Source organism: Euprymna scolopes, chromosome 39 (genome assembly GCF_053919585.1).
Source record: "Euprymna scolopes isolate OS-2025 chromosome 39, ASM5391958v1, whole genome shotgun sequence".
NCBI lineage: Eukaryota > Metazoa > Mollusca > Cephalopoda > Sepiida > Sepiolidae > Euprymna > Euprymna scolopes.
The window spans coordinates 34,136,921-34,153,922 of record NC_136520.1 but is presented as its reverse complement, the minus strand read 5'-3'; the positions used below and the strand labels follow the sequence as shown (position 1 = coordinate 34,153,922).

The 17,002-nt window shown below is 33.3% G+C and overlaps 1 protein-coding gene across 2 annotated transcripts in view; it reads left to right on the top strand.

The window, feature by feature from the left end:
* The window catches only part of LOC145263731 (disintegrin and metalloproteinase domain-containing protein unc-71-like), a 647,136-nt gene that overhangs the window by 546,402 nt on the left and 83,732 nt on the right, over positions 1-17,002 (top strand). For both annotated transcript variants that reach the window (XM_080120710.1, XM_080120709.1), the window contains exons 6-9: positions 1,524-1,587; positions 7,561-7,615; positions 13,028-13,113; positions 16,499-16,558. In XM_080120710.1, coding sequence (XP_079976836.1) covers positions 1,524-1,587; positions 7,561-7,615; positions 13,028-13,113; positions 16,499-16,558 — 265 coding nt within the window. The remainder of the gene's footprint in view (positions 1-1,523; positions 1,588-7,560; positions 7,616-13,027; positions 13,114-16,498; positions 16,559-17,002) is intronic.

The following is a 17,002-nucleotide window of genomic DNA, read 5'->3' as shown; positions in this document are numbered from 1 at the left end:
TTGTATATACCAACCCCCCTGTTTCCATACATTGTATATACCAACCCCCCTGTTTCCATACATTACATATCCCAACCCCCTTGTTTCCATACATTGTATCTTCTGACCCCCTGTTTCCATACATTGTATCTTCCGACCCCCTGTTTCCATACATTGTATATCCCGACCCCCCTGTTTCCATACATTGTATATCCCAACCCCCCTGTTTCCATACATTGTATCTTCCGACCCCCTGTTTCCATACATTGTATCTTCTGACCCCCTGTTTCCATACATTGTATCTCCCGACCCACTGTTTCCGTACATTGTATCTTCCGACCCCCTGTTTCTGCCTAGAGCATTCTTCAACCACATTTTTCTGTTCATCACATCACCCCTCGCACCTCCTCCACCTTTCTTTCTTTCTTCATCATAACTCCACACCTCTCTTTTCTGCCCATCGCATCTCCTCACTTCTCTTTACAACTACTGCATCTCTAAACCCCTCTTGCTTTTTTTATTGTATCTCACAACCTCTCTTTTATCTCCAATGCATCTTTCAATTATCATCAATCTAGCCAAGAAGGAACCACACAGAAAATGGACTTATGCCTTTGAAATAATATCTTCTTTTATATGAAGTTCCATACTGACTGTGAACCATTTGGGTCATAGAAAAATTAATGGCAATCTAGATATGAGATACCTGGGGTAATGAGATTTTTTATGTCCATAGATAAACAGCTCATGATTCTGGAATGGTCTTGTTATGTAGCCTACCTTAAATGATGAGCAATGTCTCTATATATATTTCGACAGAATGAACAGAGAAAATCAGTTGTGTTTCTCCGGATTTCAAGGACAAATGAATGTTTTGAACTTAAGCTAATGATAGTGTTTGGTCGGAAGATATGTTTGTCTTGATTTGAAGACCTGTCATTCAGTAGAAGAAAACCAGTATCATTGTAACTAATCAAAATAAAACCTTGTTACTTGTTTTTAAACTGAAGTTGTGGTTTTGTTTGTAGGGGTAATACTTCTGTTACAACACTTACAGTGACCACGCAATTGACACTAAGAGCAGTGTTGAACTCAAATATTGAATCCAGATAAAGTCAACAAATAAACAATTATGGCCCATGTAGTGAACACGCACTCACAAAGTTTCACAAGATGATTTTTTTTATTTTCACTTCATTATTTTTTCCTGTGTACAATTGAAACTTCCCAATAAATCCTGTTCTGAAGAAAGATACTGTTAAAACAAATTTTGTGTCATATTTTATAACTGAAAATAAAGATTGTCTGGAAACAGCTGTAAGCCACTTGAATACCGTTGTGTATATTCTTTATTTTGAATATAAATTTGAAAACAATTTAAACCTTACAAAATACATCAGTAATTAAAGAGTTATTTAAGTCACTTTTGTCATTCTCACTTTGATTTGATTTCTCACAATCTTTTCTGAAACGAGCATCATTATTTTTTGTTATTTTAATTTTTAATGTTTCCATTTCTTTTTTTTTTTTTTTTTTTTTGTCAGAGGCGTGATACAACTTCATAATGAGACATATGTTATCCATCCACTTCAAGGTGGAGATGAAGGTGTAAGTATAATTACAGGGCGCATTCATAATTTGATAAATGTTCTGAATTTGTTTTTTGTTTTTTTTTTAAATATTATTTCAAACAATTGTTTCTGTCTATTCTTAAACACGCTTTTTCTTTTGATAATAAATTTAAGATGTTTTGAAAAATGTTTCGTCAGTGGATTTTTTTCCATTAAATAAAAAAAAAACACACACACACACACACACAAATAGATCCGTTCTCTTCATTTGTTTATCTTTTTTATTTATTTTTTTAAGCGGCCCAATAATAAAAAAAAATCTATTAGTTAAATCATTGTTTGGGTAAAACACACACCAATAAGATTTTGATTTTCTTTTATTCAAGAGAAAATTTGTGGTGAGAGGACAGACAGAAACAATTGTTTGGAATAAAGATCTTTTTATAAACCTATCCAAAACACTTATAAAATTATTATATTTATATTTTGAGCTTATTAACATATTCACTATCGAGCTATTAACTCAACATTTTTGTGAATTGAAAGGAATTTATATATATATATATATATATATATATATATATATATATATATATATATATATATATATATATATATTGTGAATTTAAAGGAATTTATATAATGTTAAAAAATACACATCGTTGGTGACTACTCCCTTATTTAAATATACATCTTTCTTTCGTTGGAATTTCTTAACCCATTTTATATATTTTGTGTTTGTGAGCTCTTTCCTCATAGGTTCCCAAACGGCTGAGCCTATCTTTTGCAAATTTCACACAAAGCTAATTTATATGTCTGGCAGTGTTCTTAGATATGTTTTGTACAGAAATTCATCCGATACGTATCAAAAATCGAAAAAATCCGATCCTAAAAATAGTCTTTCTTTCTTATAGATTAAAAGAATCATTTTTAAAAAGGGATTTTTATACATTACACTAGCAAGGGAGATAATAAAATCTTACAAAAGTATTTGTTCTTAAAAAAAAAAAAGAAGCAATTATTGACGTCTGACGTTCAGTGGTAGAACATCAACTACAGATCGAATGATCTCGTGTTCAACCCGGGTGTACCTCACTATTTTATTGTTTTAATTTTTTCTTGTTAATGAGTTCAATTCAGGATAAAAGAAGAGGTGCCTTTTAAAATTGCTGCAAATCATTTTTTTCTTTTGCATATTTTAAAACTAAACATTAATCAAAAGAGACTTTTCCAGAACATTCATTGTCAAGCCCAAATATCAGCTGACATGATATTGTAAACAAACACAGATGGAATTTGATGAACGACATTATCATTATTATCTTTTTATTTATTTTTTATTTTATTTTTTTTTTTTGCAGCTTAGGTCACTGGGCTAATTATTCCTCATAATAAAATATAATGTTTGAACGTATTGTACGACCAGGCAATGCCGGGTACCAAGCTAGTATAATATTTAAAAGTCACTTTGATGTGTGTGTGCATGTGTGAGCTCCTTCCTCATGTAGGTTCCCAAACGGCTGAGCTTATCTTTTGCAAATTTCACACAAAGGTGCAGGAGTCAAAGTTCACCTACGAGCTTTAATGCTTTTATCGAATTCTTCTACCTGCATAAAGAAAGTTTTCAAATGACAATAGACAGATTTCAACATTTTAAAATGATTTTTGGAATATGCTCTATGTAGTACCTCGAACCACTCTATTTTATGGGCCCAACAAGGGGCTTGTTTTAAAATGACAAATTCTATTGTAACGACCCTGTTTTTGTATTCAACATAAATCATGATGCGTGTCCTTTAAGACAATCGTTTTTATTATGAAGCCATTTCCATTTTCTGATCTCATTAACGTTTATCCAATGCCTGCCTTCACAATGAAAAATACAACAAACAAAAACTTTTCAAATTTCACATAATTATCTTCATTGAAAATTATTTCTATAGAAATAATTAACTTTTGTCTTTTGCATCTTTTCTTTACCATTTTATATCCATATATATATATATATATATATATAGGTGCAAATAGTATATATATATATATATATATATATATATATATATATATATATATATATAGGTGCACTAGTTAATAAAACATGTTAAAAAACACTTTAAAAAGAGTTAAAAACATATTTAATTTGAAAAGGAAACATTAAATAAGTGGATAGTCTTTAAATACTTTCCTTGTTTTATTAACTATTTGCTCTTATTATAAGCTCTATCTCCAATTTGGTTTTATCGAGCTTTTATATCTGGTTGAGATAACTTTATAAATACTAATTCTTTAATATTTATAATATACTTTAGTTTTACCATCTTGGATCATTTTGGTAAATTTAATTGTAATTTTTATTTTATATATATATATATATATATATATATATATTATTTTTAAAACAGCAATCTACCTACAGTAATCTACGCTGAAGAGAGGTAGTTACCTCGAAACACGCGTGTACGTAGATTACTGTTTTAAAAATGATAAATAAATAAAATATGTTATATACGTCCAAGCAAATTATGGGCGACTTTCTAAGTAAATAAAAAAAATGAAAATGAGCTTTGAGGCGGAGCCACTATTAACCGTATTTATCGTTTGAAAACAACAACAAATAAATATATATATATATATATATATATATATATATATATATATATATATATATATATATATATATAGGGGATTAGAACAAGAGTCTAAAGAGAAGAGTATATTTTAATGTATTAATAAATTCATTAATACAATTAAAAGAAAAGAAAACAGTGCTCATTATAATGTAGATATATAATAAGCTCGATAGGCATATATGTCCTAGAGCTATTTTAATATTGAGTAAGATGATTGATAATTTATAATTAAATTTAAAAATTAAAAATCTGTTTCATAAGGAAGAACAAACAAAATCAATAAATTGTACGATCGTTTCGGAAACGATGTTTTTATTGTGATAGACAGTGAGTCTTGGACAATAATTTTATGATATAGTTTTTTGAAACAAAGTCTCCTCATCAGCAAAAATATTGGGTGGGTTTTTTAAGACACCAAAAATAAACCTAGCATTTTATATATATATATATATATATATATATATATATATATATATATATATATATATATATATATATATATATATATATATATAAGTTAAATAATTTTGTATATAAAAGGAGATATGCAAAAACAGGTTATACTGTATTGAAATTAATGACATACTAGACTTTTTAGTTTGTTAAAAACGAGCAAAAGTTATAACCTGTTGACATAGAACAAGTGCTTTATGCCAAATTGATGATTGAATATGATTGAATTTGTGTTCATTTTTGCATTAAATACTAATCTCTATTAATCCCTATTAATCTCTCAACCAGATACCATAATACTTAAATCACTGCACCTTACCATAAAAAAAACTATCTAAGAACACTGCTAAATACATAAAGTATATTTGTGCGAAATTTTATAAAAATCGACCCAGACGTTTCGAAGTTCATAGGGAGGGAATAAACTCTCTCTCTCACACACACACAAAGTTCCATTTATCTAATAGTAGATATACTCTTGCATCTCAATAAGACTCTCTCTCTCTCTCTCTCTATCTCTCTCTCTCTCTCTCTCTCTCTCTCTCTCTCAGTACATGCTAATAGCATTTTTCTTCTTCTTCTTCTTCTTCTTCTTCTTCTTCTTCTTCTTCTTCTTCATAATAATAATAACAGAAATTTTTGCCCGTTAAAAAAAGGTAAAAGTTATGGCCCGTTGACATAGAATAAGTGCTTTATGCTAAATTGATAGTTAATATGATTAAATTTGTGTTCATTTTTGCATTAAATACTAATCCCCATTGATCCCGCAACCAGATACCATAATACTTAAATCACTGCACCTTTTACCATAATAAAATTTCAACCAGATCGGCGCAGTAGTTTCTGAGAAAGGTTTAACTTTAATACTAATCTCTATTTAATCTCTAACTTCATATTTAACTTTAATATTAATCCCTATTAATCTATAACCTTACATCGACCAGATACTGTAATCTTTAAAATATATTTTAATCTTATATATAAAAGGCTATATGTTTGCCTATCTGTCTGTCTCCATATGTTCAAACTCTATCTCCTCCGAAACTAAAAGTCATAGAGCAGTGCTAGGGGCCTCAAATGATAGGATTTTTTACTGGCCATTCTTTTATGGGTCTTTAGCCGGTTATAATAGTCTTTAAGGGGTTAAAAATGGGTGAAAATTGAAAAAGTCGTTATACATTTTGTACATTCATCTTAGTTTATTTTTAATTGTTAATTTTTAATCAGTTTATATGTATGTCATCTTGGTACAGTTGTAACGTCACCAGCTTTGAATGCTACAGTTTCGATTTCGATTCTAACTGATGGCACCCAAAAACTTTTTTTTTTTACTTTTGAAATCACGACTCTATAATAATATATATGAAATCTGGACAAATTAAAATATCATATTTAAGCGTATTTTATGACCGGGTAAAGTCGGGTGCACCCTTGCTAATACAGTATAAAACTGACTATTGCCAACTGTAAAATAGTGAAATTGTCATCAATTTCAAAATATACGACTGCAAATACATTTTTATTAGTTACTGATTAATATGGTTTTTAGCACTTTTTATCAAGAAACTATGGAAACTCATAGCCTATAACTTTTTAATATGTTAGCGATTTGAATTTACATATTTATTGTATAAGAAAAATATTAGTCCTGCAGATAAATAAATATTTTAAAATTATAAATTTATAATTTTTAATAAATCTAATATTTATATAAATATCAAAATCTTATAAAACAAAATAACCCCCCCCCCCAAAAAAAAAAAACGTTACTTCCATTATTTATATTTAGCACTTTTGATCATCTGTCGATATTGAATGTATGCACAAAATTATGATGTTACCGATTTTACACAGAAAATAGGTCCGTAATAGTCATTGAACACTAATTAAACGAGATTCCTTGAATTTCATTTTTTCCTAAGATTCCTTACGCTTAAGCTTTAAGTTTTAGACATTTTCTAGAATTCAAAAGTTTGGATTAATTTAAAGAAAAGAAAAACTTATACTTTTCTGGGATAACACATTTATTTGAATTGTAAATTTGCATAAATTTAAATTATATGCCAATGGCTTCCGCATTAGGCAGGTTGAGCCCATTTCCTCCAAAGGAGAAAATGCCAAGGGAATAATAAATTCACAAACGGTTCCCTGTGCATATATATCCCGGTCAGGTGGAACAAAAAAAAAATGTAAGTATGTAGATAATTAATCCTGGTAAAAGTTAGGTATTTGTACTTGTGTATATATTTATACAGGATTCACTCCTAAATTAATTAATCAATCTTTATAAGATTTGGAACACAGCTGCTAGGCATAAGGGATCATAATGTGGGCTATATTTAGTTTGATTTAAGTTTATATATATATATATATATATATATATACATGGCATCATCATATTGACACGCTGGTTCTTGTTAGATCACTAAAGTTAAGCAGCATTAAGCCTGGTCAATAACAGATGGGTGACCATTTGTGAATACCAGGTGCTGTATATAGGAGGACATCGACACCTCCCTGCAAGAACTGCAAAAACCTAACGCTGTTATCTCCCCTGACCAGGATATACATGCAACTGGAGACTGCTTGTGAATTTAAAATTCCCTTGACACTCTCTCCTCCAGAGGAAACTGGTTCAACCTGTGTAGGGTGAATGCTGCTGAAATATATTTTTAATTTATGCAAAAGAGGTAAAAAAAAAAAAAGTTGTAGAAGCCCTTTGTGAAAATTCAAATATGTCTGATTTTGTCAAATTCTAACGACAGGTATTAGACATTCTCCAAATTTCAGTCTCTTTAATCTATCATTATGAATTTTGGAATTTTGGATGTAAGGGTGGATAATGTGGGTTATATTTAGTTTAGTTTACTCTGGTGTTAACATTTGTGTTTATTGTTTGCCAATTTTTTTTTTTTTTTTTTTTGCAGCTCAATCACCCACATGTTGTGTTCAAAGCTACTCACTCTGATGAGGAAAAATGTGGTAAGTACTCTTGACCGTTAGATCGCCTTCAATTACGCGTCAACTGTTTTGATTGTTCGACATGATCTCCCTTATAAATCTGTGTACTTATTTAATGTCAACACTCTCTTGTACATTACGATTTCTACCCAAAATATTGGTTGGTATTAAATCTAGATAGTATAAGATGTGTGCAGAACAGGAGACTTTGATGGTATAGTCACATTAAAAAATTGATGTGATGTAGAACAGTTGAGATAACAAGGTCAGTTTTTTTTTGTTTTTTTTACATAGGCGTCACCACTTATCAAGGCCAATAGGCCACTCAAGGATAAGGGTTAAAGAGTGTAGAGTAGTCAAAAGGACAATATAGTAATCGATAGTAATGGAAGTTCGGTAAATTTGTTAACTTAAGTGGAATGGCTCATCAGAAACTTGTTCACGTTGGACCTGAAGACAACCATATTATAGACAGCTGGAAAGCAGGAAGATGGAAGACAATTCCACAGGCGTGCAGTTCTAAGAAAGAAGCTTTGATCATGGAATCTATGTTTAGGTTTAGGCACAGATAAAGAGTGGGGAAAATTATTGATAATGTTTTCAGCTAGTCTAGTGTTTCTTGTGAAAGTTTGGCGAGGGGGGACCATAGATTGAAGCTCAGTCGAATACTTTCCATGAAAATAACGATAAAGCAGAGACAAACTCGCAACATCTCTTCTGTGAGATAGAGGTTGCAGCGAAGAGAAAAGGACATCTCCCACCAGGCCACCAAGTCTATTTTGAACCCTATCAAGGCAGGACAAGTCTTTTCTAGCAGCTCTTGCCCATATGTGGCAACAGTATTCCATCCTTGGACGTATCTGGCTCTTATATAGATAGAGAATTGCATCAGCAGTGAGATATCTACTGGATTGATAGAAGGATCCGACCATTTTTCCAGCGGCCTTGGCAACAGATTTGATGTACGTGTTCCATTTAAGATCAGGAGTAAAGGTCAAGCCCAGAAGCCTGTCAAAACTTGAGGTCTTCCCAAGACGAGAGCCATTCATTTTAATTGATGCCAGATGGGGATCAGAACGTTGATGATGTAAAGATAGAAGCTTGGTTTTAGATGCATTAAAAGTAACCAGCCACTCCTTTCCCCATTGTACAACGTGATCAAGATCAGAGGAGAGAGAATCGGAGAGAACTTGGTCGTTTACTGTCTTAGATGTGCTACCATAGATGGTAGTGTCGTCAGCAAAAATGTCTACGAATGATGTAAGGATGTGATTTGGAAGATCATTAATATAGATCAGGAAAAGAGTTGGGCCCAGGATGGACCCCTGAGGGACTCCAGCATTTATACTGTGAGCTTCTGATTTTTGCCCATCAACTACTACTCTTATGAACCTATCAGAGAGAAATGATTTAATAATTGAGAAGACATTTCCAGCTATACCATAGCTGGAGATCTTGTGAAGTAAACCTTTATGCCATACCCTATCAAAGGCCTTTGATATGTCAAGAGCAATTGCCCTAGAAAGGTTGCCTCTGTCGAGAGATTCGCTAATCCTATAAGATATAACTGTAAGCACATCTGCTGTAGATCTAGCAGAACGGAAACCATATTGTGTGTCACTAAGAAGGTTATTTTTGCTGAGATGGTTGATTACTTCTCTATTTAACACAGATTCCAGCAACTTACTCATGACGCACAGGAGACTTATTGGCCTGTACTGAGAGGGGGATGAGCGATCACCTGAATTCTTAAATACAGGGCATACTGATGAGATTTTCCAGGGTGATGGGAAGCAATTCTCCTTAAGACAACGTTTAAACAGTTTTGTAAGTATGGGTGCTAGTTTTGGTTGAAGTTTGTTGAGTACTATAATTGGAATACCGTCAGGGCCGGTTGCTTTACTGGAATCAAGGTTTTTGATTAGCTTGGCAACATCACATACAGATATTTGTATATCACATAGTGTGTTTTCTAATACAGGAGGAAATATTGGGGGTTGGCGGCCTTGGTCGCAAAGGGTAGAATTAGCTGCAAAGTTCTTGGCAAAGAGTTTGGCTTTGTCTAATGCTGACGAGATTAACTTGATTTCCATTGATGATAGTTGGGGTAGAGCACACGCTTCTGTTCAGGCTTCTGTTTGTAATTTGCCAAAACTGGTGGGAACCAAGCCGCTGCTCAGCTACTTTGGACTTGACGGACTGAGCATACAACTCTCTTGCATTCTTTATTACTTTCTTACAATAGTTGCTGGCAGTCCTGAAAGCGGCTTTAGTTTCCATACATCTATTACGTTGGAAGCAGTGGAAAAAGTGATTTCTGTGCGCAATAGCAGCAGCATATTCAGGAGAAAACCATGGCTGGCTGTTTGGTTTTTGCTGGAACTTTTTCGAGGGTATGAGGGTATGGCAGAGAAAGATGAAGGAAAGCAAGAGAGGATGGATTTGAGACTGAGATAGTTTAGAAGTTTCTAAAAGCCATTCAATACATGCTAGTAAGAAAAGAGTGTTTAGTTTACTAGCTGTTGAACAGTTGATGTAGCAGAGTTGAATAGGAGGGGAAGGCCAAGGAAAACATGGGAGGAAGTGATAATGATGAATTTGAGAGAAAGAGGGATGAGTAAAGACCTGACCAGAGATAAAACAGAACTTAAACCAAATATGATGATGAAAGAATCGATGAGGGTGTTTGAGTTAGATTTTTTTTTTTTTTTTTTTACTTGGGAGTCACCACTTATCAAGGCCGAAGACCACTCAAGGATAAGGGTTAATACATCTAAGGTGATAGTGTAGTAATCGTTAATGGTATAAATTGGGTAGAATTTGATTATTTATGGGGACGGCTCAACAAGAATTTGTTTGCAGTGGATTTGAAGGCTACTATGTTGTATCCAACTGGGAAGCAGGCCAGCGAAACAGTGTTCCACATGTGGGCATTTCTGGGAAAGAAGCTTTGTTCATGAAAGATTTAGGCACAGATAAAGAGTGCAGGAAATCGTATATAGTGGTTGTAGCTAGTCGAGTGTTTTTTTTTGTGAAAGTTTGGCAAGGGGGGACCATATGAGTTTCTGATTTCTACCTATTAATGACTATTCTTATAAGCCTATCAGAAACGAATGATTTAATAATTGAGAAGACATTTCCAGCTATTCCATAGCTGGCGATCTTGTGAAGTAGACCTTTATGCCATACTCTATCAAAAGCATTTGATATGTCAAGGGCTATTGCTCTAGAAGCAAAGCCCCTAATCCTGTGCGATATAACAGTTAGTACATCAGCTGTAAATCTTGCAGAATGGAAACCATATTGCATGTCACTGAGCAGGTTATTTTTGCTGAGGTGGTTGACCACTTCTCTGTTTATCACAGATTCCAGCAATTTACTTATGATGCACAGGAGACTGAATGGTTTGTACTGGGAGGGAGATTACTGATCTGCGGAAATTTTAAATACAGGGTAGATTGATAAGTTTTCCAGGATGCTGGGAAACATTTCTCCTTAAGGCAACATTTAAACAGCTTTGTAAGTATGGGAGCTAGTTCCGGTTGAAGCTTTTTGAGCACTTTGACTGTAATGCCATCAAGGCCAATTGCTTTACTGGAATCAACGTTTTTGATAAGCTTGGCAGCATCACATACATATATTTGTATGTTGCTTAATGTGTTTTCAGTCACAGGAGGAAATAAAAGTAGATGGCCCTGATCGCAAAGGGTAGAATTCGCTGCAAAGTTCTTGGCAAAGAGTTTTGCTTTTTCAAATGCTGACAAAATTACTTCAGGTCCGTTGAAGATGATAGGGATAGTGGACATGCTTCTGTGCAGGTCTTTGTTATTCGCCAAAACTGGTGGGAACCAAGTCGCTGGCTCAGCTACTTAAACTTGACATACTGTGCATACAAATTTCTTGCATTCTTTATTACTTTTTTAGAACAGTTGAGGTAGCAGGGTCAGTTGGAAGGGTAAGGTCAAGAAAAGCATGGGAAGAAAGGATACATGGGGGGATACATCTCAGCATGTAAAATGGATGTTAAGCTGATGAAGGAATGGGCGAGAAATTTTGGAGTTGATGTAGAACAGTTGAGGTAATAGGGTCAGTTTGAAAGAGAAGACAAAGGAAAACATGAGAGGAAGTGGCAACGATGGATTTGAAACCGAGACAAGTTATATTAGAAGTCAGTTTCTTAAAGCCATCCAACACATGCCAGCATGTAAAATGGACATTAAACTGAATATGGTGATGATGATGATGATGATGTAGAAGAATCTATTGGTAGTTTATGAACATGGGGTCGAATCGAATATAATAATGAAAGAATGGATGTTAGTAGATGTCAAGCAGTTGAGGTAGCAGAGTCATTTCATAGATGAAGGCCAAGGAAGACATGGGAGGAATTAGTGCGACAGGAAGAACAAGGACAAATAAAAGATATATTCATATTTAGATGAAGAAAGAAAGCAAATCAGACCCCCTCCCTTTCTCCACCATCTGAAATGAATTTAGAAAGTAATCTCTCACTTTATCTCTGCAGCGAGACTTTTGGTATTTTTTTTCTTTCTTTCTGGGAAATAAGTTTTGTTCATGGAATTTACATTTAGATTTAGGTACAGATAGAGAGTGGGGAAAATTGTTGATAGTTGTTGTAGCTAGTCGATATTTTTTTGTGAAAGTTTGGTATGGGGAGACTATAGATTGGAGCTCAGTCGAGCACTTGCTATGAAAATAATAATAGAGTAGAGATAGGCTCACAACATCTCTTTTGTGGAAAAGAGATTGCAGGGAAGAGAAAAGAGCATCGCCTACTAAGCTACGAAGTCTATATTGAACTCTATCAAGGATGGATGGTATTTTTGGTATTTATTTGATATTTTTATTTTATTTTTATATCAATTCATGCATTTTTTTTTCTTTCTCTTCTTTTTTGAAACTTTCCAGTTTCTTTCTTGTTCACTTCTTTTTTTTTTTTTTCTTTTTTTTCAATTTCACCGACTCAAGATGTTATATGTGTATTAATTTGATTACCAGTGCAAACATTTGTGAAGCATAATTAACTATTTTCCCAATTTTTCTTTTTGAGAGGGGGGGGGGCGTACACTCATAATGCATAACAGATGTGTGCATGCATCTATAAACTTTCCAGTTTGAGACGTTTTCTTTCTTTTTTGTTTAACTTCACCAATTGTGATGTTATTTTATATAAATATGATTATTAGTGCGAACATTGGCAAAGCATAATTTTGAAGGAGTGTGTCGTCGTAATATGCGGCAGAGGTGTGTATGCATCTAAAACAATGGTTTCTAAATATTCATTTTTTTTTCTTGCTAACATATCATATGATTCTCCGTTTGTTTTCGATTTCTCGGCTGTTAACTACACTACATCATTGCCTAATGTTTCATGCTAGCAAATCATGTGATTATCTTTTTTTTTTTTTCCAGGTAATTCTTACAGCTATTGGAAACCATTTAACATCCTGCACCCAGCTGAATTTGCAAGACGTGCCAAATATCTTCGCACCTTACAGGTAACAAAAACGTCATTTGTTGCCGCGGAATCATAATTTAATCAATTCTCTAATTTTCTAATGATTAGTATAATATTTAAAAAAAAAAAAAAAAAAAAATTAACGAATGCAGGCATTAGGAGATAACCTGTGAAGATGAAGAAAGTATACCTTCTAATGTATTTTACAGTTCTTTATAATTCTCTAATCTATATATCTATAAAAGTAAGGATGCGTGTAAGAGGACAAATTTAAGATCTACAGACTTGAAATTTGGTATATAAGATATTCTGACACGTAGAAAAAATTTTTTCCAGAAAAAAGGGCTGCGAAGGGGTCAAAATTGCAAAATTGGTATGTATGTGTGTGTGGGAGGGGGTCATTAGATTTTTATCTGTTTGCTAACTGTTACACGAATGCGCATGCGTGAATCGTTCATGTGGCAGTTTACTTATGTTAAGAATAAGTAGGTTTGAAAACACTTTTTAAAGATTGTGTCAAACTGGCCTAATGGTTTTTGTACTTGACTTGCTGTCTTTAAGTTTTGGTTTCGATCTCAGCTCAAGTATATTTTTTTGTTGCTGTTGTTTTTTTACTTACAAGAAGTTAACTATTTTAAAAAAAAACATAATACTCACATGCACATGTCTCAGTTTTTCTATGAGTTAAAATATAATATTTATGCATATTTTACGACCAGGCAACACTGGAAAGGCTGCTAGTAATTTATATAATAATAATAATAAATAATAAAAAAAAGCACAACTTAATCAAAGAAACAAAGAGTAGCTTTCCACCATTCAATTCCAGTTTAGAAAATCTGTATCAATCGTATTTGATGTTAATAAATTGCCTAAATCTAAAATTAATACATAGAACATGCTGCGAAGTCTGCTGCACAAAAGGTAGGCTCTTTTTTTGCCAAGCTAAAAAAACTTGTAACATTTGCCGGGAGGTGACATTGGCTAAATTGTTAACATGAATTGAAAACCTGGATATGTTTAGTTTGAATCCTATTCGTTCTATAGAAACACTTACATCAAACCAATGCTTGACCTTGTGTTTAACCTCCCAAAAAGGAGGTAAATAAAATAAAGCAACCATATGCGTTTGTATGGAGTACTGTTGCTACATCTGGGCTGGTGCAAAGCTTCTTCCTCTTGAACAGGAAACAAAAAAGAATTTCTAACCTAATAGGTCCTGCACCGACTGCCAAACTCTAGTTCCTGTTGCTTCAACGCAATGTTACATCTCAGTGGGAGGCAGTGGAAGGCACAGGGTGAACAGGAAGAATCTCCTACAGTTCTGTATTATCTATATAAATAAAACAATAGATGTATATATCTGCCTGTGTATAAATATTTAACCGATAAACTCATAAACTACAGATCACAAAACACTGAAATTAACAGGAAATAGTAATCATACACCACGGATGGTTTATAATGAGTAAAATCTTTGTTTGGATGGATGAATAACGCATACACAAATATGTTGGCAACTTGAAATGCAAAAATCTTAATTTCAACTTGCCGACATATTTTCTAATACGTTTCTGAATTTTTGAGATGAGGATTGGTTATTTGTATTATTTGGATTCATCGGACTACTGTTCTCATCTTGAGTGTGATTTTCCGCTCGAGTTTGACAGAAACATTCCCGAGTTCGACACGATACACCTGGAGAAGGTAGGAGGTTACATCGACCAATATGTTGTGAAAATTACACTGAAGATGGGAAAAGTAGTCCGATTAATACGAATATTTCTATTATTTTTACGCATGCACAAATTCATTCATAACTTGAAGTGGTTTAATTTTAAATTTTTCTTATCTATCTGTCGATAGCTCAAACGATAGTGAATACAGCTGGAGTGCTAAATGTTTTGGTTTTGATTCTGACATATGACACCCAAGTCATTTTCTTTTTTTTTTTAATCTTTTGAAATCATTACTATAAATTAGGTACAATATAATATTTAATAGAGAATTGGCTTTGTAATAATAAATATGAAATATGCATGAATTAAAATATATTTAAGAACCGGGAATAATAAAACAAATAAAATAAAGGGAGAATTTCATCTCTGAGAACTAACTGAATTAAAATGAGATGAAAAAAAGAGAAATATAAAAAAAAAAATTTTTTTTACATAGGGGTCACCACTTATCAAGGCCCAGAGGCCACTCAGGGATAAGGGTTACTGCGTGTACAGTAATCAATGATATAGTATTGTAGTAATCATTAGTATTGGAGATTTGATAAAGTGTCTTACTTAAGGGGGAGGTTTGTCAGGAATTTGTTTATGTTGGACTTGAAGACCTCCAAGTTGTAGTCAGGTGGGAAACAGGCAAACGGAAGAGAGTTCCACAATCGTGCACTTCTGAGAAAGAAGCTCTGCTCATGGAATCCACGTTTGGATTTAGACACAAATAAAGAGTGGGGAAAATTATTGACAGTGGTTTCAGTCAGACGGGTGTTTCTCGTGAAAGATTGGCGAGGGGGGACCAGAGATTGGAGCTCAGACAAGCACTTGCCATGGAAATAACGATAAAACAAAGACAGGCTCGCAATGTCTCTTCTGTGGGAGAGAGGCTGCAGGGAAGAGAAAAGGGCATCCCCCACTAAACTACAAAGTCTATTTTGTACTCTGTTAAGGTAAGATAGGCTGTTTTTAGCAGCTCCTGCCCAGATGTGGCACCAGTACTCCATCCTTGAACGTACTTGGCTTTTATACAGATAGAGAATTGCATCAGTAGTGAGATATCTTCTGAAGCAGTAGAAGGATCCTACCATTTTCCCAGCGTCCTTGGCAACATACATGTTCCATTGCAGATCAGGAGTAAAGGTCAAACCCAGAAGCTTGTCAAAACATGGAGCCTCCCTAAGACGAGAGATATATATATTATAGATATTTTGTATCACACTTATTCAACTCCAGGATATGGACACAAACTCCCATTTTAAAATTCAAATATTTCAGATTTGTATAGAATTTGATCCATAAACACCAATTTAAGCAAGATTCTCTGAATTTCAATTTCTCCTTTCTTTGACCATATTCATTAGATTTAAATTTCTTTTTAAGCTTAAGCTGTAAATTTTGGACATTTTCTAGAATCGAAATTTTATTGTTACATTTATCGCGATGGGAGAGAAATAAACATCCTCATATTGGTCAAAAATTGGAATAAAGATTCTGGACATTAGGTTTTGTATCGTTATTTTTAACTTTTATAAGGGTACAAAAAGGTGGTACAAAACTGTTCCGTTTGGGATATTAATTTTACCCTTCCTTGAGAATTCATCTAGTGATATATAAAACGTAGGTTAATGTTTGTGATTCTTGCAATAATAATAATACAGGTTTTGTTATGTCTGTTTCTTTTGTTTCTTTTGTCTGCAGATAACAAGGGGAAACAACTATGTGCATACTAAACTGGCCTTGGTTTTTGATACATCTGTGGTAAGTGTTGTATTTTTTTTTATCATTATGGGAAAATTTGTTTTTTCTCAAAAATCATGACTTTTCTGAACTGTATCTGAGGAAATCCCGGAACATGGGTTTCGGAGGAGAGAGGGGGGGGGGATCAACAACACAGGAAAAACATTGAAGAACTTTTTCATAGTACACTATTATTTAATCATTAATTACAGGGATCCAAAAGTACCCATAACTTATTTGTATTATTTGAATTCTTTGGACTTGTGGAGACTAGTAAATAAAAACATACTCGCAACCAGATGTTAACTTATCGACTGCCAAATACAAAATGTTTAAAAACGTTGGTGACATTTGGTTTAACCATTTGAAATTTTATATAAAGAGTATTCAGACATAGGGCAAGCTTTTTAATCGGTTTTTGACTGAAAATTTGGTTAGCAAGGGGTCAAAGTTCAAAAGATTTGA